We start from the raw sequence: 24,106 nt of genomic DNA on the forward strand, positions 1-24,106 counted from the left end.
ATTTAGTTAAAGGAGTAGTTGAGATAAATGACAGTCAACATATGCAAGACTGACATAATCTGATTTTTCTTATTTGTTTTTCTTTTTCCTTTTTAGGTTTTAAAAATGTTTCTTAGTATAGCATGTAGGTACACATGGAGAAATCCTTAGGAAATATCCACTAGTCTGGAATGTTCCTAGAGGTATTTTCCAAATTTTGAATAAGAGCATTGGCGACTTCCATCACATGAAAGATGCAGAGTACATAAAAACTCGAAGAATTTCACACGAAACCATTCAGTGCATATACCTGTGTGTGTGTGTATATATATATATATATATATATATATATATATTGCTAGCCATTAGCAGGATGGAGAAAAAAAAAATTCGTAGGTTAAGACAATTTTAGACTTGTTTACAGAGTTTTGCAATTTTTTGTTGTCAGAAGTATTTAACTATAGTCAGACTGTGAAAGTATGGAACTGAATTTGTATTTTGCATCACTTTTTAAACCAGACATAGTAAACAAGGAGGGATTTTTTCCAGTGGAATTGGAAATTATCTGTAGAACAGAAGTCATTGCTTTCTGGCAGTGTACCATCTAGTTTGTTCAGAACCTCCTAGTTAATAATACTCGCATGGCTCACGTGTTCAACAGCTCTTAAACTACTGAGACAGAACAAATACTGTATTCGTTTGCTTTACTGGTGAGGGATCACTAGTCATGGGTCTTTATGACACTTACTCAAAGTGCTTTTTTGGCATTCTTGGGCTTTTGACTTTCAGTGCTTTTTCTTTTAGTTACCTTCTTAATTACTCCCCATCCACCCTGGGAACTCACTATTGCCTCTTTACTGAGGAGTTTTGAAATGAGGGATTCCTCTTGGCTGTTAAGTTTCCACCTTCGTTATAATAGCTGCTCTGGTGATTATGATGTATTTCTCCTGACTTGATAAAAGTCCCTTTCTGTCTCTTACTGTAGATGTGGTCCAAGCCAGCTTAAACTCTGTACCCTGTCGTACAGCTTTGTGTTGCTCAAGCCTTCAGCACTATTGTCATGTGCACTGATAAGCAGTTTCCAACACAGGTGGTGGGATTAAATGTCTGGGATCTGATTTTTGTTGCAACAAAACTTTGAAGCATTCTGGGCATATTCCAGATGTAGTTGCTCTTACTGGTCTTTTGGAAGCTCTCGTTTATTGACATTGCACCATTATCTGAGGTGTTCCTCTTCAGCCTTTTACTTTTTGAGGACACCAGTCTTCACTGTAGATAACAGGAAGAGAAGTTACCAGTAACAGTTCCCTTCCTGGCAGGATAGCCTGCACTGTGGATCTTTGTGACAAATTTATTGTGGACAGATCTTTTGCCTTGTTAGAGCAACAGGGATTTTTGCAGAATTGATAAACTTGGTTTATTCCCATTATGTAGTGTTGTCTTGTTCATGGGGCAGTTTCTAAGTAAAAGCCACGCTTTTGAGAAGAACTTGCTTTCTGAAGGAGTCTGCCTATAAACTGTCCACTTTGCATTGTTGCAGCTCACTCCTTCTGGTTCTTGTAGCGAAGCCCTGAAAGATTATAAGAGAAAATTTATCCATTGAGTTTGGTAAGTGGCTTATAGAGACTGTGGAGGAGTAAGGAACAAGTGTTCTGTTTGCAAACTTCTCTTGTTCTTCTGAAAATCTACTAGCTGATTAGACATTTGCAAAGTTCCTTGACAAATGAAAAAACTTAAATTTTATTAAACATAGCAAGGTTGAAGCTTCAGAGTTAAGCCAGAAAAGGTGTTTGAAATAAAGATGCGTTGACTTTGTTGGGGGTTTTTTGTTGTTTAAACAGTAACAAATTATTTCAATAGGCTGAAAAGATAATATTGCCATTATTATAAGGTACTGAGGACATGGGTTTAAATTAAAATAACCTTAATAGTTGACTTACATGAAGTGTCCTCAGGTTTGCCAAGACATGTTACTAGTCCTGTTCAAGTACCAGTTGTGTTCTGGAAATCGCTGGGGCCTCCATTCAGGCCTTCAGCATCTTGCATCTGCTGTCACAGCATGGAATTTAGATGCTTTTTAACAGGCAGCAAGATTTTACATTGTACAGTGCCCTTCATAAAAGGTATATCCCAAATGAGTAAAACACCACGTGTACAATTGAAGTGGACTACCCCAGCAAAGGAGGAGACCCTGTTACATGCTTGCTTATAGCTTTGGAAGACTTTGACCTGTTGATTTAAAAGTGTGCCATGCACAGCACGTACTCCTGGGCAATTATTTTTCTAGGCCAAGCCAAAATTTGGCTTTCCTATTTGATTCTTCCCCCACCTCTCGAGGGAAGAAATGTTTGTTACGTTTTTTCAAAATCCACTGTAGAACTGGACATCCAAAATCATTAGTCACACTCGAAATATTTGGCACAATGATTGAACCACGGTCAAAGAAAATTCCAGGTTTGAGCTTGATCTAAGCTAACTGTGGCAATGATGGAGTAGCCTGTGCCTCAGGGGATGACATGCTAATGTACTGCATAAGATGCCAAGTGGCAGCAGGCATGTGGAATATTCTTTGAAGAGCGTACAACTAAGCAGCATATAGAAAATATGTATTAGGGCAACACTCTTATTTTAAACGATAAAATTTATAGTATTCCTCTATGCTACATTGCTAGTACTCTCTACTACATTACTAGTACTCTCTACTACATTACTAAAAGCAATTAAAAGAACATTTTGGTGTATGGCACCATCTGAGGTAAAAGCGCCATGCTTCCAGGAATGACTTGGTTTGAAAAATTTTAATTTTCAATTAAGCTCGAAAGGACAAAGTGCAAAATTAACTAACTTGCAATTAATTTCAGTAGTAATTAAGTAAAAAATTCCAGGCATATAGAAGATGAGAAGCGTGGCGTAATTAGTTGTGGAGTTTTTTACTGCTGTAATTACAATGATGAATATGCATGAGGCTGTTTGGGGAAGAGAAGCACAGCAAGCAATTGTATTTAATTAAACTTTTAGCTGGCTTAGTTGTGGAGGCTGTTCTTTGTTTTAATCCCATGAAAACTGCTGTGAAACTCCCAAGGCAGGGTAGTTACGCCCCAGCATGTGAAAATTGCTTTTTAGGATCTATTTTTCCTATGTAGAGGTCTCCTAGGTCATCTGTCACTTCATGAGTCGTAGGTAACCATCATGTTCCAATTTTCCAGCTTTAGAAACTTCTACGAAAACCTGATGAAAGCAAATTGCACCTTTTATTGTTTCTGTATTTAAAATGTTCAAAGAGAAAGATGTAGAGCTGTACATGTGAGCATGAGGTGGAGAAACCATCCTGATCTTCAATAGCATAAGGCAAGAGTGACTGTTGTACAGAGTGATGTGAAGATCAGAGTCAGGCCCTTGGCTTCCGGAGATCTTTTTCATCGGGTCCTTATCTATAGAAACGGAAATTAGCTGAAAAATTAAAAAAAAAAAAAATTATTTGTAAAGGGAGGGGTTTGTTTTGGCTTTTTATTCAATATTTTCTAGATATTTATAGAATCATAGAGTCATAGAATGGTTTGAGTTGGAAGGGACCTCAAAGATCATCTAGTTCCAACTCCCCTGCCATGGGCAGGGAAACCCTCCACTACACCAGGTTACGCAAAGCCTCATCCAACCTGGCCTTGAACACTTCCGGGAATGAGGCAGCCACAACTTCTCGGCGCAACCTGTTCCAGTGCCTCACCACCCTGTGAGTGAAAAATTTCTTCCTTAGATCTAATCTAAATCTCCCCTCTTTCAATTTAAAGCCATTGCCCCTTGTCCTGTCACTACACGCCCTTGTAAAAAGTCCCACTCCAGCTTTCCTGTAGGCCCCCTTTAGGTACTGGAAAGCTGCTATAAGACCACCCCGGAGTCTTCTCTTCTCCAGGATGAACAGCCCCAACTCTCTCAGCCTGTCTTCATAGCAGAGGTGTTCCAGCCCTTGGATCATCTTCGTGGCCCTCCTCTGGACCCACTCCAGCAGCTCCATGTCCTGCTTGTGTTGGGGACTCCAGAGCTGAACGCAGTATTCTAGGTGGGGTCTCACGAGAACTGAGTAGAGGGGCAGAATCACCTCCCTTGACCTGCTGACCACGCTGCTTTTGATACAGCCCAGGACACAGTTGGCTTTCTGGGCTGCAAGCGCACATTGCCGGCTCATGTTGAGCTTTTCATCCACCAGCACTCCCAAGTCCTTTTCCTCAGGGCTGCTCTCAATCCATTCTCCGCCCAGCCTGTACTTGTGCTTGGGATTGCCCCAACCCACGTGCAGGACCTTGCACTTGGCCTTCTTGAACTTCATAAGGTTCTCACAGGCCCACCTCTCCAGCCTGTCAAGGTCCCTCTGGATGGCATCCCTTCCCTCCACCGTGTCCACAACACCACACAACTTGGTGTCATCTGCAAACTTGCTGAGGGTGCACTCAATCCCACTGTCCATGTCACCAACAAAGATGTTAAATAGCACTGGTCCCAGTACTGACTCCTGAGGAACACGACTTGTCACTGGCCTCCACGTGGACATTGAACCGTTGACCACAACTCTTTGAGTGCGACCATCCAGCCAATTCCTTATCCACTGAGTGGTCCATCCATCAAAACCATGTCTTTCCAGTTTAGAGACAAGGATGTCATGTGGGACAGTAACAAATGCTTTGTATAAGTCCAGGTAGATGATGTCAGTTGCTCTTCCCCTATCCATCAATGCTGTAACCTCATCATAGAAGGCCACTAAATTAGTCAGGCAGGATTTGCCCTTAGTGAAGCCATGTTGGCTGTCACCAATCACCTCCTTATTTTCTGTGTGCCTTGGCATAGTCACCAGGAGGATCTGTTCCATGATCTTGCCAGGCACAGAGGTGAGACTGACTGGCCTGTAGTTCCCTGGGTCTTCTTTTTTCCCCTTTTTAAAGATGGGGGCTATGTTTCCCCTTTTCCAGTCATTGGGAACTTCGCCAGATTGCCATGACTTCTGAAATATGATGGATGGTGGCTTAGCAACTTCATCAGCCAGTTCTCTCAGGACCCGCGGATGCACCTCGTCTGGTCCCATGGACTTGTCCACCTTCAGGTTCTTTAGATGGTCTTGAACCTGATCTTCTCCTACAGTGGGCAGTTCTTCATTCTCCCAGTCCCTGCCTTTGCCTTCTGTGGCTTGGGCTGTGCAGCTGGAGCTCTTGCCAGTGAAGACTGAGGCAAAGAAGTCATTGAGAACCTCAGCCTTCTCCATATCCCGGGTAGCCAGGTCCCCCGTTTCCTTCCGGAGAGGGCCTACATTTTCCCTAGATCTCTTTTTATCACTGACATATCTATACAAGTTTTTCTTGTTGCTCTTGATGTCCCTGGCCAGATTTAACTCTATCAGGGCTTTAGCTTTCCTGACCTGATCTCTGGTTGCTCGGACAATCGCTCTGTATTCTTCCCAGGCTACCTGTCCTTGCTTCCCCCCCATAGGCCTTCTTTTTGTGCCCGAGCTGGTCCAGGAGCTCCTTATTCATCCATGCAGGCCTCCTGGTGCTCCTACCTGACTTTCTCTCTGTTGGGATGCACCGTTCCTGAAGCTTGGAGGAGGTGATCCTTGAATATTAACCAGCTTTCTTGTTCCCTTCTTCCCTTCAGGACTTCATCCCATTGTACTGTAGCGAGGAGATCCCTGAAGAGGCCAAAGTCTGCTCTCCTGAAATCCAGGGTAGTGAGCCTGCTATGCACCCTCCTTGCTGCCCTAAAAATCTTGAATTCCACCATTTCATGATCACTGCAGCCAAGGCTCTTCTTGAGCGTCACGTTCCTCACCAGTCCTTCATTGTTGGTGAGAACAAGGTCCAGCAAAGCACCTGTCCTCGTTGATTCCTCTACCACTTGGAGAAGGAAGTTATCATCCATGCATTCCAGGAACCTCCTGGATTGCCTATGCCCTGCTGTGTTGTCCTTCCAACAGATATCAGGGTGGTTGAAGTCCCCCATGAGGACCACGGCTCATGAACGTGAGGCAGCTCCTATCTGTCTGTAGAGGGCCTCATCCACCCTGTCCTCCTGGTCAGGTGGTCTGTAGCAGACCCCTGCTACCACGTCCTCCCCTGTCCCTGCTCTCCCTTTAATCCTAACCCATAAGCTCTCAGTCGGGACCTCCTCCGTCCCCAGGTGCAGCTCCATGCACTCTGACTGGTCCTTGACATAGAGGGCAACTCCTCCTCCTCTTCTTCCGTGCCTATCATTCCTAAAGAGCCTGTACCCTTCTATTCTAACACTCCAGTCATAGGATTCATCCCACCACGTCTCCATGATGCCAATAAAATCATATCCCAACAGGCACGCACACACTTCTAACTCCTCTTGCTTATTCCCCATGCTGCGCACATTGGCATAAAGGCATTTAAGTTGGGCCTCAGATGAGTCTGACTTCCTGGCTGGAGCAGCTGGAATTCCTTTCTTCTGTTCTTCAGGTACTTCCAGCATATCTTTATCATTCTTGATATTACCTCCCTCCCCCTTCAAATCTAGTTCAAAGCCCTGTCAATGAGCCCTGCTAGCTGTTGCGCTAAGACCCTCGTTCCCCTCTAAGAAAGACAAGTTCTATCTGGTGCCAGTAGGCCTGGTGCCATGTGACCCATCCCATTATCAATAAAGCCGAAGTTGTGGCGATGACACCAGCCACGGAGCCACTTATTAATCAACTGAATGCACTTGCTTCTTCCAGTGTCATTGCTCGCAACTGGAAGGATGGACGAAAAGATTACCTGTGCCCCAGATCCTCTTACCAGCTGCCCCAGGGTCCTGAAATCCCTCTTGATCGACTGTGGACTCCTTGTTTCAGTTTCATCTCCACGCACATGGAAGAGCAGTAAAGGATAGTAGTCTGTGGACCGTACCAGGCTAGGAAGTTTCCTAGCAACATCTTGAACCCGGGCTCCAGGGAGGCAGCAGACTTCCCTCAGAGCAGGGTCGGCCCGGCATATGGGACCTTCCGTCCCCTTCAGATGGGAGTCGCCTATAACTACTACCCTTCTTTTCTTCCCTGTGGAGGTGGTGTTGATACAACAGGATTTGGTATGTTCCTCTTAATCTAGAGTCCAGTTTGATTTCGTTCTTTTTTTAAAAATTTTCTTTCCTAATATATATTTAGTCAAGTTTTTAAGCTGATAAGTAGGCATGTTAAATCAGTCTTGAATGTATGGACACTGTAGATGGCTTGTTAAAATACCCCAGAGTGCTGGGGAGGACAGTACTGAGAAAGGATAATTAAATCCACCTTAAGAATAAAGCAGTAAAGCTACCTCCTTTATGACAGTAAAGAAAAAGTAAATAATCCATCAAAGTGCGTGTCTGGAGAGCGGGGTATGGCTGGTGGAAGCCAAGAACTCCTGTTTCTAATCCTGGCTGACAATTTTTAGCTCTGCAACTTTAGGTGAATCATTTTATTAATTTTAGCCTTGCTTTTTAGGTGAGGAGTGTGTTTACCTGTCTTGTTGGATTAATGTAATGTTTCTGTGATTTGTCTGTAAATACTGGAAGGAAGAGTACTATAAAAGAAATAATATAGATATTTGCATCTGTACTATAAAGGAGTAGTAGTAAGTGTGTTTGTTTCTTCCTGATTGAAATTAGGTAAACTCTTAACCTCTTCTGTTTTAAGAATGATTTTTAAAATTACTGCAGATGCTCTTAGGGGTGTGTGTGTATGAAAACGTGTCTCAGCTATTACAAAAGAAGCTTTTCCCACATGATGTCGTTATTCCCCAGCACATACTCTATATAGTTACCCAGCTTTTGTTTAAATGTAGTCACGAAACATCATTTCACCTATTTTTCTCTTATTTCTGTGAAGTGTATCATTAAATTTGTCCTGCATCTATTCCCTTTTACCCTTGTTGCCTTTAGTTCTGGCCTGCCCAACAATCTGAAAATGAGTCGCTGAGCTTAATTTTTATAACCCATGGCTATTATAAATACTTCAATCACGTGTCCTCTTAATCATCTTTTCTCAAGACTAAATAAATCCTACTTTTTTCTCTCTTGATATTTAAGCCCTGTTTCCCCATTCATCATCTGTGTTTCTCATGCTGTACTCTCACCAACCTAATTCTGTCTGTCTTCAAATAAGCTGGCCGAAATAGTATGCCAGCGTCCAAACGTGGTTTCACTGGGATTTTGTGGAATCGTGCAACAATATGTTTAATATCCTTTGCTTGTGATAAGCCAGTTTTCCATTAACCTTCTGTACCACTGCTATGCATTAGAACAGGATTCTGTCAATAGATGTTCATTTTCATGTGGCATATTAGCTAATTCAGTGCCTTTTAAACTATGCTTAGCTATACTAATCACTATTTGCCTCCAGTCTTTCCATGCAGAATGTGAACTCCAAGTATGCTACCAAAAATATCTTCATTTGTCCTTGCATGCAGTAATTATCCTGACTTGGTGATTAATAATTGGGAATCTTGCCTCTTAATGCAGATTTTAAAATACATTTTTCTTTCTTGTGTTGTACACATGCTTTTCATATCAAGAATTGCACAATTCAGTATGACTAATTCAGTCAGTCAGCCAGGGTCAAAGGGAAAATAAATGTTTCAACGATCTCTGTGGAAATAAAAAAAGAGACTCCATCTTCAGTGAGAATAAAACCTGGTACTCTCACGTTCATTAGGCTGCGTTTGTCAGTGCTGAATAAACAACCTTTCATCAAGTGCAGCAATTTTCTGTGTTCTGTAATTAAAGACATTTTTTGCTTAATTTATTTATGTGAAAACTTGCTGAAGTGAGACCAAAATTTTTATAATGCATATTTCAAAAAGAGGAATGAAGGTTCTGGATAAAGGCCCAGGTACGATAATATCTTGATCTACCATCTGAAACGCTATGCTGAGTCCGTCCACAGAGGAAAGCTATCCCTTGTTTCCTCTATGCATTAAAGGAGGAAATGAGGTCCTTCTTCCTTTATGACTGCATGGTTAGCTTCTGAGCCTTGTAGAATTTATAGATTTGTCAATGGAGGATGAACTTCTGCTGAACTTGCCGGTAGGATGGGACCATGCAACAAATGAGATAAAATCCTTTAAAAGAGGTCATCCATCTTCATTAGAGGGTGGTTTTGGTCGTCTTTTCTGTTTATCTGAAGACAGGCATGGTGAAACTGATGCAGGTTTGGCAGCTGACTTGGAGAAATAACCCAAATTTGGGTTTTAGGGGGTGTTTTGGTTTATTTGATTGGCAGGCGTGGAGGTTTTGTTATTTTTTTTCTCTGAACTATAGGCCAGCGTATACGTTCAGAACTATCAGAGGTCTTAGGGTACCTCCAAAGAGGCGTTTTAGACCGTTGTTACCTGGAGGTGATCTGTTCCAGCATTTCATTATCCTTGCCACACAGCAAACTGCATAGAATCATAGAATGGTTAGGGTTGGAAGGGACCTCAAAGATCATCTAGTTCCAACCCCTCTGCCATGGGCGGGGACATCCTCCACTATACCAGGTTGCCCAAAGCCTCATCCAACCTGGCCTTGGTGTCTGCATCTGACTCCAGAGCTACACACATGGCTCAGGAAGTCGATTGTAAGTTGTTGTATTGCTTTGTCTTTGGGGGTAAGTGGTTCAGATTCAACCTGGCTTGTAGTTACTTAAAATTTGTAGGATTTTTGATATTTTGCAGAAAAACTTTGGGAAGCTCTCCTTTATGAGGACATAAAGGGATGATAGTCCCCACAATAAAACTGTCAGAGCCGTCAGGGTAACTGGAAATCTAAAGGCATTCTGGCATGTTGGTGCTGTTACCATCCACTCACAGGCAAAGATAGCAACTGTAATCAATTAGGTTTATGAAATTAAGCTTTCATGTGAGTCATCTGGGACATTTTCCTGCAGCTTTTGGAAGCACTGAGTTTATATTGTTAGTCAGACCAGGCATTATTTTGAGTCTCTTTCATTTCAAACTTCTGTATTTAAAAATATTAAAAACTTCCTTGCAATGTTTTCTTCAGCCTAAACAATCCTGATTCTTAGAACCTTTCTTAGTAGTTAGTGTTGTACAGGCATCTGATAATTCATATTGTTCCCCACCAAGCTCTGATTCATCTTTGCCCTTTTTTCAGTGTGATGTCCTGAGCTGGATAAATATTCCAGCAGACACCTTGCTAGGGCTGGGGGCTGTTGAAGGTGCATTATTCTCTGCTGACACGTGACTACATGTGATCCTGACCATCCCTGCTATTTTCTGATCATTTTGAATTTTAATCTTGTCTGGCAGGGTGCTCGTGTTGCCTAACAGCCTGCTGAGTCAGCATGTTCTCCCTACTGTGTCATTCAGGTGGTTGTGTAGTATCAGATTCAGAGCAGAGCCCTTTGCCCCCTCCCTGAAAACTTTCCATTTTGTAATGACCGACTGGCAGCCGCAGCCTTTGAGTGGTTCCCTCCCACTCCCTATTTTCAGGGTCGTATTTTCTGATCAAGTGAGATTTTTAGCAGAGGATGAAAAACACAAGTTTATCTTCCTGATTTTAATGCCTTCCTGATGCTCGTTGGTGTCCTGTTTGTGTACACTGGCTTTCAAATGCAGCTTTTTTCTTTTTTTTTCTCTTTGCTTCACTTGCTTGTCTTTTTTTTTTCTTTTTTCTTTTTTTTTTTCTTTCACTTGCGTATCTTTTTTTCTTTTTTCTTCCCCTGTCTTCCTCTGACATTTAAATAGTCTGTATCTTGTGATCAGGAAGGTCAAACAGGGCTATGCAATAGCTACTTTCATAACCAATTTTCATCTTTGCTGTTGCGGTTTATGCTTTTTTTTTTTTTAATAGTATTAAAGGAAAGATTTACAGTATGATTTGCAACCAAGAACGATGTTTGTTAAGACCTTCCTGAAGGTGTAACCTGAACATAGTAAAGCTACTGAGGCCACCGTTTGGCAAGACTTTCTTGCTGTTCACACTGAGTTTACAGAGCTTGTAGCTGGAAGGAAACATTAGTTTCTATGTCAAGCAATTGTAATGCCAAGTCAGGATAACTTTAAGAAGCAAAGCATCTCATGATGTAACTTCACTCAGGTGCTTTCTCTGGGGGAATCAAACATTGAGCTCCATCCTGCTTTGAACTGCACATCTGCTCGAATCCACTCAGTTGTCTCAATCTGCAAGAATACCAAGAATTCCTCTCCAGTCTCCTTTTGCTTCCCGAAGGCAGGCAAGGCAGCAGGCAGGGCTCTTGCTAGAATGGATTTGCTGCCCGTTTCCTCTGGTGCATCCCAGAAGCAGTCAGTGAAGGGGCATTGGGTAGGTAGGAATGGATGATGTGAAATACGACCCTAGGAAGGAGGTGAGGTGACTTAGCAGGTCTTGTCTGTCTCTGCTTTCTGGTTGGATTCTTTTTTTACTCAAGATCACAACCTGCTAATGGTTTCTAAATTGTTAGGACACTATCTTGAACGAGCGAAGCTATGTGCACTGTGTATCTGACAACATCTCTTCCTCTTCACAATTCTAGGAAAAAAATAGGATTGACAATAGTAATATATAAGGCAGGGCACGGACTTTGTACTAACACTTTTTTAAAAGGCAGAGCCATTAAAATACAGTCCTTGAATGATTAAAATGAATTGAAAGGCTGATTAAAAACTTACTTTACAGTATATCTAAGTCACACTTAAGCAGTATTTCTTGCCAAGTAGAGCTGACTCTGCAGGCTCCATAAATCCTGCACCGCGTCTCTTCAAACCTTATTATCCTCCTTAGGCACCAGCTGTCCATACCACTAATGCCTAAAAGTTAATGTTCACGTTCTGGCTGAGCAGTGTGTGCCTCTTCTTAACCAACCTCCAGGATAAACACTGCAAAAATGCGATTCATCTGTCTGTCCCGTACGGCTTCCCACGTTCAGCTTTTCCTAGACATTCTATGGAAATAACATGCATTTTTGCAGGCATGTAGATCACCCAGAATAAATTGGTAACAGTTTTGCAACGTGATGTAATTTAGTTTCAGTGTTGAAACATGCATTTCATCCACTGATTTTCATTTTAACTAGTTCACTTGTAGTTTTGAGTTGGTTTTTTTTTTTTCTTCCTAGGTATTCAAATGATTCCAAGGAACGTTAGCGGAGCATATAATGGAAACTTGGATTCTAGACTCTCAGGGTCAGACTGGAATAGGAAAGGCAAAGCCACTCATGACCTTTGACAAATCTATTTCCCTTCATACTTTTGACTTGAAACTGCTTAAGACCTTTCAAAATTAATCAAGGTAAGAGCATGCTTCTGTGCTGGCAGGGAGCTTATGCAACATCCAGGCTCTTACCTTCCTCAGAGCTTTGTTATTCCAATTAACCTTTGCAGAAGACAGGACGGCGTACTTGCACATGAATTTGCCAGTGTTCCCAAGGATATTTGGTAGAAAATATGCTTGTTATGCCATTAGTTAAAGAAGTGAAGATAAAGCTGACGTTGGAGACTAAGCTTGGGTGTTGCTGGTTGAATTTCACAGTTCTGTTAATTTTCCCATTAAAATATTCTATTGTTTTAACTTTCAAGACTACACAATACTACTCATTAATTGAACACAATGGATTAAACATCAACCAGAGACCCAAAATCTGGACTTTTCCTGCAGTTGGTGAATGCTGTTTGTGACTTGAACAAGGTGAGACTGGAATATCTCCTGGGAGATTAGGGGGAAGGAGCCGGCTGTGGTACAGGATCAATGGCTGTTATCGCCAGCTTAGGCACGGAGCTTGCACTGGGGCTAGAGCCTGGGATGCTACTAGTTGTCACAGGTCTTGGCAAGGGCACCAAGAGCGTGTTTATGCTATGAAGACAATACAGTTTTTCTTTCTTTGAAGCACATTGTTGCTTTGTTTTATAAGCTTGGTCCACTTGAGAGCCTTTTAGTAGTGTTGCTTTTTTGGGATTTTCATTCTGCAGAACAGGGTTAATTTAGTGACTGGGAGGAAGACGATAGTAGTGGAAGCTGCTAGAGCTTTCAGTGCATCAGGCTCTTGCCACGTGGCATCTTCTTGTCATCAAACGTTATGAGAAGTGTATAGTAACTAACCTTGGCAGTCTCCTTGGTGGTGACCCTCCGTTTACAAAGGAGAAAGAAGAGACAAACAGAAGTATCGGAACCCCTCTATTTAGAGAAGAGGACTTTATTAGGAGAAAGTTCATCCTTTTTATGTTCTAACCCTGCTTTTGAGCATAGTTTTGTACTGGCTGTGAATTAATCAAATTACACGACTAGCTTTTTGGGCTATCACGTGTCCAGGAAGTGCTGCTTTGATCAGCGTCGGAGTGATCCTCAATTGCATTAAGTAACACTTTAATTTCCTCCTTGGCCTCCATCCAGCTGCCAAGCCTGGACCTTTTGTTTCCATGCTTGATGGCAGATTTTGGCTTTGCAGGTTTTTACATTGCTGCCAAGTTAATTTTAGAACTTTAGTTGCCATGGCTACTGCTAAGTATTTCCGAGTTCTTTACTTATTTGCTCAGTTTGCTGCTTTTCTTTTTTTTTTTTTTCTCTTTCTCTCCACGTTTAAACTGCGATGTGTGAAGTGCATGGAATAATTATCCTACCCTGGAGAAGATAAAAAAGAGAGCATGTGAGAGGTGAGGCTCTTGATCTTCAGTCTGATGACTCAGCTGCTCTTTCAGCAGCTGCAAAGACTTGAAAGCGCTGCTCTTGTAATGCGTGGTGAGGATGAGGAGTTTAAGTCTGGGGAGGAAGGCATGGGTAACACACTCGTTCTGCTGCACTGAATGAGACATGCTGAGACTGTTGCTAATTCTGCTGACTAATACTGTCTTGAGGTTTATCTGTGTCTCACTGGCTAGTTGTATAGACTTATGACTATTTATAGTTCCAAGTCTTATGCTTAGCTTTAAATTCTTGGGAACAACGGCCATCATCTTGCTCAGAGCCTGTACATTATACGGAGAAATTAAATTTCATTACTAGAGCTCCAAGGTGCTGCACTAATACCCATGATGATGAAAAAATATTAGATAGATGGATGGATAGCAAGTTCTCCACATCAAGATGTCCTTCTGTGTTTATGCGGGCAAGGTCATTAATGTGTTTTCAGTCATCTGAAAGAATAGGCAAAGACAGAGCACCCAGTGCTAAATCAGACTTCTGATTAATATTTGAAACACTTACGCTTTTGAGGAAAATGTGGTTCTTGTCAGTACAGAAAAGCTTGGGAGAATGTCCTGAGAGCCTAAGAACATCATTATCTAGTGTTCAGGTGGGATGGCAGGGCAGAGAGCCAGGCAGAGGTGGAGAAAATGACCTGATGGGCAACTTCAAGAGCTGGGAATAGAGCCACACCCCGCTCCAACTTCTTAGCTCAAGGGCGGCTGTGCTGGCTGCTGTGGTTCTGGTCCATGGTTATTAGGGACACTCGTGATTAGCACAGGGTGAAACAGAATAACCTGGTGCCATTTCAAGCAAGGACATCTGTGCAGATCAATGTTGTCTGGGTGTGAAGCCATCCTTGTTGTAGATGTACCTGGAAGAAGCTTGGGGTTTCTTCCTGCTGCTTTCCCAGAAATCTTATCAGTTTACCAAGTACCTGATAAGCAAAGATGTAATCATACTGTGTTACTTTGGCCAATTCCCATAAACAAGGTATGTTTAGTGTGTGTAGCACCTCTATTAAAAAATATCTCGTCTGTGCTGGAGACAGAGAAAGCCAAAGCAGGGCAGAAACACACTTTGAATGCATTTGGAAACAAACCCTTGTCTTGGGTGTCTAAGGAAAATACGAAGGTGCTTCGGGAGAGGAACAAATGGTAACTGAGCATGCTGTCTGGGCTAGATCTTGTTTGTAGCTTGGAGAAGGGCAGTAGGGAAAAAGATAACTGGGTTAGAAAGGACATCACTAGAATAAAGAATATTCTGAAAGTCCAGTGCACAAAATCCACATAAGACTTGTTTTAGTGGGACAAGAAATCATCGAGGATGAGAAATTTAAGAGCTTTTGGAGACTTAGCTGGATGCCTTCAGAACTGCTAGCACAAAAAGTAAATAATGTGCAGAGGCTCTGCCTGTCTGTATTTGATTTTTGTCATCTTTAACCTTCCAGGCTGCAGCTCTGCCCTTTAACCAGTTGGAATTTAAATGTGTTGTTACAGTAGTGTCTTTGCTGGAGATGGACCGTGACTCGTGCTCATTAAGGCTACAGATGTCTGCTCATATTATGCGTTTCGAAAGCTTTTTCTCTGATGAACTGTGAAAAGCCAGGCTTGAGCAGAGGATCGCGAAAGATAAAATAATAGCCCCTCATCCCTGTGTCTGGCAGGCTTAATGCAGTTTCTCTTAGATCTTTTTGAAAACTTTGAGGCAGCAAATTTGTTCACAGTCAATAAGATAGCCCTCTGAGCACAACCTGTTAACGTTTCTTCAATTGGTCTTTTCCTAAATTATTCACAAAGCTTTTTACACTCCAAAAATCTCTAATCTGCAAACTCAGCATTTCCCAGATAATAAAGTTTAATAGGCATAAGTGACTTTGATAAACTGTTTATATGTGGTGTAATTAGAAAACATACAGCTTCGGGGCGGAGAGCACGAAAGAATAAGTACTCCATGAATTTAAGCTAAATTAGCTTGCCCACTCACCTTTTTTTGTGAATTTGCATTTAATAGCAGAGCAGACAGGACTTTTTAAACCTGCCTGGATAATACCTGCTTCTTCTGGGAGAAGATGACTGAATTATGAAGAAATTCAGTTCGATAACTTCTGTGATGTGTAAACATTTGCTCAAAGTTAGTAGAGCAGAACTAAAGGGTCGTGGCTTTTTCCTTCTGAAGTAGTTGTGCATGTCCAGCTAAGATTTTTCAGGTGTTCTTCTATCTGACCTTCTCCCTATTACAATGTGCACAAAATGGATAGAGGTTCTTCGGGCAGTCTCAGGTGGGTACCCGTCATTCCCTTCCACACCTGTATATACTCACCTGGCTCCACAAAAAACAATGGTACCAAGGAGTTATCAAGAAGTTGCTCATTTTAACATGGTCAGATATATAGTAAGATGAAGAAGAATCTTGATGTAAAAGTCTCTTGTATGCAAAGCTGTCTCATAGTTCTGCTACTTTTGTTTTAGCTGTACTATAGAACAGTTTCCTTGCTGGAGCATTATTTCGGAAGACCATTAAGGGCAGTTTGTTTCTTTTCCTTGGGTGAGAAGTGCCCTCTCTAATGCTATAAGCCAAGCAGTGCTGATAGGCTCAGGTTGCTTTCATCTTTTGCAGGTTTGGATTTACCGACTTTACTAGAAAAGGGAGGTTAGATGCAGGTTGATCTTTCTTGGCTTAAACCACACCACAGCAGAAGCAAAACACCACTGGACTTCATTTGTGAGCATATTTTGCTAAGGTACCTTAAGATTGTGACTTCTTGGCCCAGAAAACCTGCTTATAAGGCCAGAATAAGGTTGTTATGGTGGTGGAAGAAGACTTTGTTTCCATGATAGCTGAATCTTCCTAGACAGAACTTTGTCTCAGAGATACGGTGCGCTCTGTGTCTGTTCGTGTAGAGGTATAAAGACTATGCATGTTTAGGGAGCTGGATTGTTTGCATGGAGAGAGGGAATGTCTCCATGCAACGTACTCAGCACTGCTCAGGGCACAAGAAGGAGCACTTGACAGATAAACCCGATTCTTTCCTCTTCACAGGATATATCTGTACTCCTCAGTGCAGCTCTGTGTTAAGACACACATAGGCTAGAACTAGCTGAACTGATGGCGATGCTAATTCAGATCCCCAAAGCAATATTGGTGTGTTGGCGGGTTCAAAGACTGCACCAGATAGCACTGTTCAAAACAGCACCTTCATGGTTATACTGCTGGTTCAGAAATCTCTAGTAGTCCCTAGTGTAGGCATGCCCTTGGAGTGCTCTTGTTCTCAGAGATGAAGTGAACTAGAAGGGAATACGAGCAACAGATCTCAAAAACCTGAAAAGGAATAGAGAGTGACTGGTAAACAAATGATGTTTCATCAGCCGCAGTAGTCCCAAAGATCTAAAACAATTAACTGCAGTTAACTGCAAATTTACCCCAAATCTCTGCAAGATATGTTGGTGGTTGTTGTACGAAAAGGATCATAAAACCAGATAAAGTAGATGTTTTGTTTCAGACTGTCCTAAAGCTGGTCATCAGATCCCATCAAACTTTTGATAAAATATTTTTTTCCTCAGCAATCTGGTGAATCTATCAGATTTATGGAGGCTTTTTGTGGAGGACCTGGAAGATGCTATCCTAAACAGATGGATAACCTTAAAAGTTTTGAAAAGAAGTTGACGTATAATTCACTTCTCTCATTTTTCTTCCCTTTTAATAAGATGGAGACTATAAAGAGAAAGTACTGTGCTGCTGCAGAATGATCCCATGGCAACTAATTAGGTCTCATCAGGTCTGCAAAGGCATCCTGCTCTCAGTCTTATGCTAATGGGCTGTAACCAGTGAGCCAACTTGAAGGAAGGTCTTGTGGTATTTTACTGGAATGTCATAATATATTTACTTTCCTTGCACTGAAGAATTGCAGGTAGTGGTATTCATCCATGGATCATCCTTGCAAATAAACTTGTTGATGTTTGCAGAAAAATGATCTGCTTGTCACTATACTCCCTATGCTGGCCGTTGTCCACGATATGCGACATGAATTTGTTTCTCAGCTGGTGAATTTAGGGAGTATATTAAAGAAGCCATAGCAATATATGATGAACTGTAATTAAAATTACTAATGCATGTAAATTCCTTTCCTCCCTTCTGCTTTGATTTACATTCTTCATGCCGACTTTGTTCACTTTGAGTGAGCCAGGGACCTAGTGTTGACTGGTAACAATGATTTCTGCAGTCTCTCCAGCACAGTTGCATGTGGAAATAAATTTAGTAAGGATCCTTGCTGAGGTGTGACACTAGGTATCAGGAAAATTGTGTGGCTTGGAGCTGTCTGTGATTGTAGTGGCATCATCAGTAAAACAGATCTATTTGAGAGTGGTAGTTTGTGTAGTCAGTAGCAGGACCAATAATCATGTTCTCTTGGTTCTGGTACAGTCTTTCTTTCCCATTTCATCCTTTCTTACTAAAATATCAATGCCTTAAAAAGGAGATGTTTAAAGGATTAGCCATTTCATGTTGTATTGTCTTACCTAACTAATGCATAAGTTATTTTTAGTGATGCTGGAAAATGTGGTTTGGTGCTTAACCATGGAAGTGAACTACCAAAATCAAATACTGAGAGAAATACTCAAAGCATCTTGATGCAGAACAAGGAGTGCGTGAGGAAAGCTTTTCTGTTATGCCAGACACGGTCAGTATATACTTCATTATTTTGTTGCTAGAGAAGTTTGTAAGTGACTCAGTTGCAATTCTGACCAAAAAGTGGTTTAAGTCAATCGGTGAAAGAAAGGAAAATCGTATGTTAAGATTTACTGACCCAGCCTTCTGCAGTAGGAAAAGAAGAATTTGGATGGATAGTCCTGTTGTAATTGTGTGGATTTTGGAGGTCAAGGGATTGGGTTTGTTTTGTTTGTTTTTTACTCAGCCTCTCATTTTTCTTGAGGTAGATGAATGTCTTGTATCAGAATGGCCTTTTTCTTTTTGAGGCTCTTAGGAGTTACAGCCTACACGGAAACGGAAACGGAAATTCTCCCACAAAAAAGAAAACAGCACTCAAAGGCTGTATGACCTTGTGAACAGGGGGCTGAAGCGGAGCCAGGGGAACACAGTTCTGTGTTGCTGGCACTGGCCTCAGGTGCAGCAGAGTCGCATCAGCGTGGTTATGCCATTTTGCTTCTCTGAGCCTCTTTCCTCCGTTGCTTTTTGTTGCCTTTTATTGTGTTTTCTCATCAGATTTGCATGCAGTTCAAGATCCATTCAGGTGTTGTCTAAAGTCATTATTCCATTACCTTTCTGCTTCTCTGGGCCCAGAGTCTGGGTGGGAATCCCTTCTCCTCTATCATGACTCTAACAAATCCAACTGTAACTTCTCTTACAAGTCTCAGTAACTTTGGTGATTCCTTAGTGCCTCCTGCAAATAAAATACATACTATATACTATCTGAAGTAACTCTTCTGATCTGGTCTTCTCATCTCTCCTCATCATTCCTCTAATACTGATGTTAAGGGTTGTGCTTCTGCTCCCGTTCCCTGCCACTCAGTTACCATTTCCAACCATTCCCTTCACTATTTCCATCTCAAATTGAAGGTCACTCGTGTGATCTTTCATGGCCTCAGCCTGGCTCATGTTTTTCTTTTCCTCATCTTGTTCTGTCCTAACCTGTTTTTTTATTTGGTTTGGAGTTTTTGTTTTGATTTGCCTTTACCATTCACTTCTTTCTCTGCACTCTTTGCCTTTAGACTTTCACATCTCTTACTGGTACCACATCTGCCAGGCTTATATTGCTGGTTTTGCTCTTCCAACACCCTTTCTTCTTTTGAATTTTTTCCAGCAGCAGGTTTTCTGACCACAAACATCCAAATAACCACCTCTTACTGAGCAGCTATCTGTATTTTCTCCGGTACTAACTTTGGACTATAAGATCTGTGAAGCACAGGATGTAGTTGCTGCCTTTTTTGATAAATTCCCTGTAAACTTTGACTGCACTGCAAGTTATCATTACAAGTAAAGATCAGGCCTTTCAGAGCTCTGATTCTAGTGTGCTTTGCTGAGTACAGCTGAGGTACTGTGCTTATGCCTCAGAACTGGGTGTCTCACCTCTGGAAACAAAAAGTTATGACTGGTAGGTAGGCATGAGGGAGATACTCCTATGATAGTGCACAGGCTTCCTACTACAGTATGTATTTTCCTCTTCCTCAGTTTGTCTCTCCCTCGTAGTTTATGTGCTGGCACATACTGTGAGTAAGGATGGACTCAATGATAGTAAGCCAATCTCTGATTTGCATGAGTATGCTTTTAGTAAGCCAATTTTCCACCATCCAAAGTGTCGTGGGTTAGGCCGCTCGGGCAACCAACCCCCCCCCCCCACCCAGTTGTTCACTCCCCCTCCCCCAGCCCCAAGGATGAGGGAGAGAATTAAAGGATAAACGGGAAACCCGTGGGTTGAGATAAGAACAATTTAATACAGATGATTTAATACAGTGTGTAGGTGCTCACCACCCCCTCGTATGCGAAGCCCGTCTCGTCCCGAAGCTGCAATCCCAGACGAATGCGAGGTCCTGAAATAGAGAGGGGCAGAGAGAGAGAGAGAGCACTCTGAGAGTGGGAGTACTGGGAGAGAGAGAAAAAGAAAGAAAAACAATAGAGCAAAAGCGCAGCAAGCGCAAAAGAGCAAAAGCGGCGAAAGAGCCAAAGCGCAAAAGCCCTTCTGTCCGGCTGACCCTCGCTTTTATACTGGGCATGACGCTGCATGATATGGAATACTGATTGGCCAGTTTGGCCCTCAGTCTTAAGTTCCACCACAAATCACAAGGGGAATCGTGTCCCCCTTGTCCCGGCTGTGCTCCCCCCTTATCCCGCCGTGCTTCTGCACTCCAGCACACTGAAAAGTCCTTGGAGTTTCACTTCCAACCACAAACATCAGCTTGCTATCAACATTCTTCTCAGAGCGAGCCTCTGAGTAAAACCAAAACACGGAGCTCTTCTAGCTGCTAAAAAGAAAGAGCTAACTCTGTCCCAGCCAAAACCAGGACACAAAGAAAAAAAAAAGAAAACTTGCTCTTGTCACGCAGTGCGTTAGCAGAAAGCACAGCTTAGGTTAAGAGCAGTTTTATTCATAGAATCATAGAATGGTTAGAGTTGGAAGGGACCTCAAAGATCATCTAGTTCCAACCCCCCTGCCATGGGCAGGGAAACCCTCTACTACACCAGGTTGCCCAAACCAACCTGTTTATTCTGGAACAAATCTCAGGCTTCCTTTTCCTTTTGTCTTGCAGAGGCAGGCAGCGGCCAAGATTACGTGACGTCAGAAAATCAGCTGCTGTACTACCCTAGCATTACCTACGCGATCATCGGTAGCTCCGTCATTTTCGTGCTCGTGGTGGCCTTCCTTGCCTTGGTCCTGCATCACCAGCGGAAGCGCAACAATCTCATGACTCTGCCAGTGCATCGCCTGCAGCACCCTGTCCTGCTGTCCCGGCTGGTGGTTCTCGATCACCCACACCACTGCAGCGTCACCTACAACGTCAACAATGGCATCCAGTACGTGTCCAACCAAGCCTACCACAGGCCAGTGGACCTGGACTCTCCACCATCCTATTCAGAGGCTGTGCTTGACCAAAGGTATGTACAGGAGCTACTTCTGTGCTCACCAAAGTTTCACGCTACTGGTTGCAGCTCTGTTGATCTGTGCTCCTGCTCCCCACTTATCCTTATTAATGCTTTTGACAGAGTTAGTGTTGCAGTTCTGTCACATGTGTAGGGCCAAATTTGGGCAAATTTGAGCTCTTCCTGCATATGAGAAATTCATGCCTCAGGTCCCCTTACTGTTACTGGTATTAACGGATTTAAGGCAAATTTAGATCATGCTCTTTTAGCATGTGTCGTTGGTAGTAGAGATTTTGAGGATGGCAAGAGAATGCAAAGAAATATGTCACTTGTCTAATAGTGCTATCATGCCAGTCTGGAATCAAAACGTGAAAATGGAATTTGGAGTTTTGCCAAAAAACAGGTCGGTTGTAGGTCATACTATTTGAAAAAAAATACCCTGATCGTGTGTGGTAAGTATATAAAGGTAAGAGGTCTTCAAATCTTGCATAAAGACATTGTATAACCCCTCTGCTCTGCACTGCTTTACCAACAGAAGAAAAGAACAGGACTCTGAACTAGAAAGCGTGTTCTCATTTTAAATAGCTGAAAGTGGGTGGGTGTGGTTTGGGTTACAATGTTTTTGTAATTATGACACTGGTTTTATTTGTAGATAGTTAACCTTCTTTGTAACCTCTGTAAAGTCTTTCCAAACAAAACTCCTAGACTGGCATCCTTTGTAAATAAAAAGGGCATGGTATGAACATTAATGATCCAGATTGTTCACTCTCACCCTGTCGGTGCTTTTTAGTACAAACTCTGGGATCTAAGAATGATGATATAATAATTTATATTCCTATTGTCTGCTGCATTTGGCAGCAGCTCCCTTGTCTTAATGTTGGCATTCATAACAATGATATCTCTTCATAAGGACAACTAAATGAGCAGCTGTCCAGATCGTAATCGTTTCTCACCTGGGCTGATATGAACCATCAACAATTTCAGAGCTAATTTAGCTAATCTGCTAAACTCTTCAGTCCCTTTACTCGTTCACTATGAGAAGCAAAAAACTTTTTCTCAGTCCAGTACTCATCTTGTCTATGCCTGCTTAGCAGTTGCTCTGCATGTGACGTCATGACAGCAAAAGTGATTTGTCACATGGAGATTTCAGGTTGTTATTTATGTGTAGACCGTAAGCCATTAATCTCTGTCACTTAGTGGAGGTTTCCTCAGAGCTTTCTTGTGTTCACATCATTATCTATAAGTGTAAATCCACTATTTACCTTATTTCATTTAAAGCACTGTCTTGGGTTGTGTAAATGTTACACAGGAAAAGTTCTTACCTCTTGCAGCTATCTTTGAGGGTAAGCCGAGATTTTTTGGAACTGCATACCCATGAAAATCAGAGTGTAGAGTGTTAAGCAGGATGTAATTAACTATGTTACATCTTGATGAGAAGACTTGGTGCCCAGTGGTGGTGTGGATGTTTCAGAATGAGCTGAATAATGTAGACAGATCTGTTTGAGATCTTCTGATAGGTGTCATCATGGAAGAGCTAAGAAATACTGTTTGTTTTTTTCATAATTGTAAAACTCTATACTTTCTCCATACCGCTGTTTTCAGTAACTTCTTACTACGTTGTGTATCTTCAGCAGACCACCTTGGTTTGACCTTCCTCCACCACCTTATTGTTCTGAATCTGAATCCCCTAATCAGCCAGATCTTCCTCCTTACCGATCTCGGACGGGAAGCTTGGTGAGCACAGACACCCATGTGGCAGAAAGCGCTCTGGGCAGAGCCAGCAGTTGGACAAGAGACATCCATGACAGCATGGATGGCCACAGAACTCTTCTCGAGAGGACAGCAGATCCAAGCGATTCTCTGGTCAACCACACTGCTGAAAGAGAAGTGTAACTGCTCCAGTGTTTGGGAAGGGCAGGAAGGCGTTTGCCTTTTCAAGTCTGTATGGGTTAATCTGCTGTGGCTGATAGGTTTCAGGGGAACGTGTGACTGAGTGATGACTTGATTTGAATCCACATTAAGTTAATATTTCAGCGTTTTGGGTTCCTCAAAGACAGAGCTGTGAGAGCTAAACCTAGAGTCACATCAGCTCTCCACAGTATTTCTGCAAGCAAGTTCAGGTTTGGACTATTAAGAGAAACATCAGTGCTGTGTCAAAGAACTGATGTGATGTATTTCTTGGACTGTGTACTGTATATGAATGTATATATGTGTATGTATTATATATACAGATGTTGCACACAAAAAGCTATGCCAGAAGGATTCTTGTTTTCAGACTGCTTCCTGTCCTGTCCACATGTGAGCTGTTTCTTCTTACTGCCTGGTGCCAACTGGTGATCACTGAAGCACATGAGAGTCAGTCTTTCTGCTTGGAGGTCTGGTGCCCAATGCCAGCCCATGGGCAGTACCCAAATTGCAGAAAATATCCTATTTGACCCTTCTCTTCATGGCCTGGAACATTCTCACTGTGAATATAATTTTCAAAGTTTAAGCTTGCGAGGATGCAACAACTCTAACTGAGTGAATCAGGGTTTTTTTTTCCCATATGCTAATATCTAGGCCAAATTTGCATGGATTTTCACAGGAACACCATAAATGTTGGCCTATCTGTCAGACATCAAGGCTGGAGTATAGAGGCACTGAAACTTCTCAACAAACCAGTGTAAGACTTCTTTTCGAGAGCGATGAAGCAACATTACTCTGTGTGTTCCTCCTTAAAAAAACTCAACCACAACCAAACAACAAAGCAAACAAAAAAAAAAAAGAAAAAAAGCCAAAACTTTTTAGCTAAATCTTGAACACCAAAACCAGCCTGAGGCAAACACCCATCACAGAAAGCTTTAGTGTGAATCACTAAATGTGACACTAAATGTGTATGTAAGTTGTGTATTGCATTGGTTTA

The 24,106-nt window shown here is 42.1% G+C and overlaps 1 protein-coding gene across 1 annotated transcript in view; it reads left to right on the forward strand.

Moving 5' to 3' along the window:
* Positions 1–23,097, forward strand: part of LDLRAD3 (low density lipoprotein receptor class A domain containing 3) — an 85,736-nt gene extending 62,639 nt beyond the window's left edge. The window contains exons 5-6 of the mRNA XM_086612808.1: positions 20,874–21,219; positions 22,836–23,097. Of these exons, the coding sequence (XP_086468934.1) occupies positions 20,874–21,219; positions 22,836–23,097 (608 nt within the window). The remainder of the gene's footprint in view (positions 1–20,873; positions 21,220–22,835) is intronic.
* Positions 23,098–24,106: the final 1,009 nt, after the last annotated feature.

Source organism: Tauraco erythrolophus, chromosome 6 (genome assembly GCF_009769465.1).
Source record: "Tauraco erythrolophus isolate bTauEry1 chromosome 6, bTauEry1.pri, whole genome shotgun sequence".
Classification (NCBI taxonomy): domain Eukaryota; kingdom Metazoa; phylum Chordata; class Aves; order Musophagiformes; family Musophagidae; genus Tauraco; species Tauraco erythrolophus.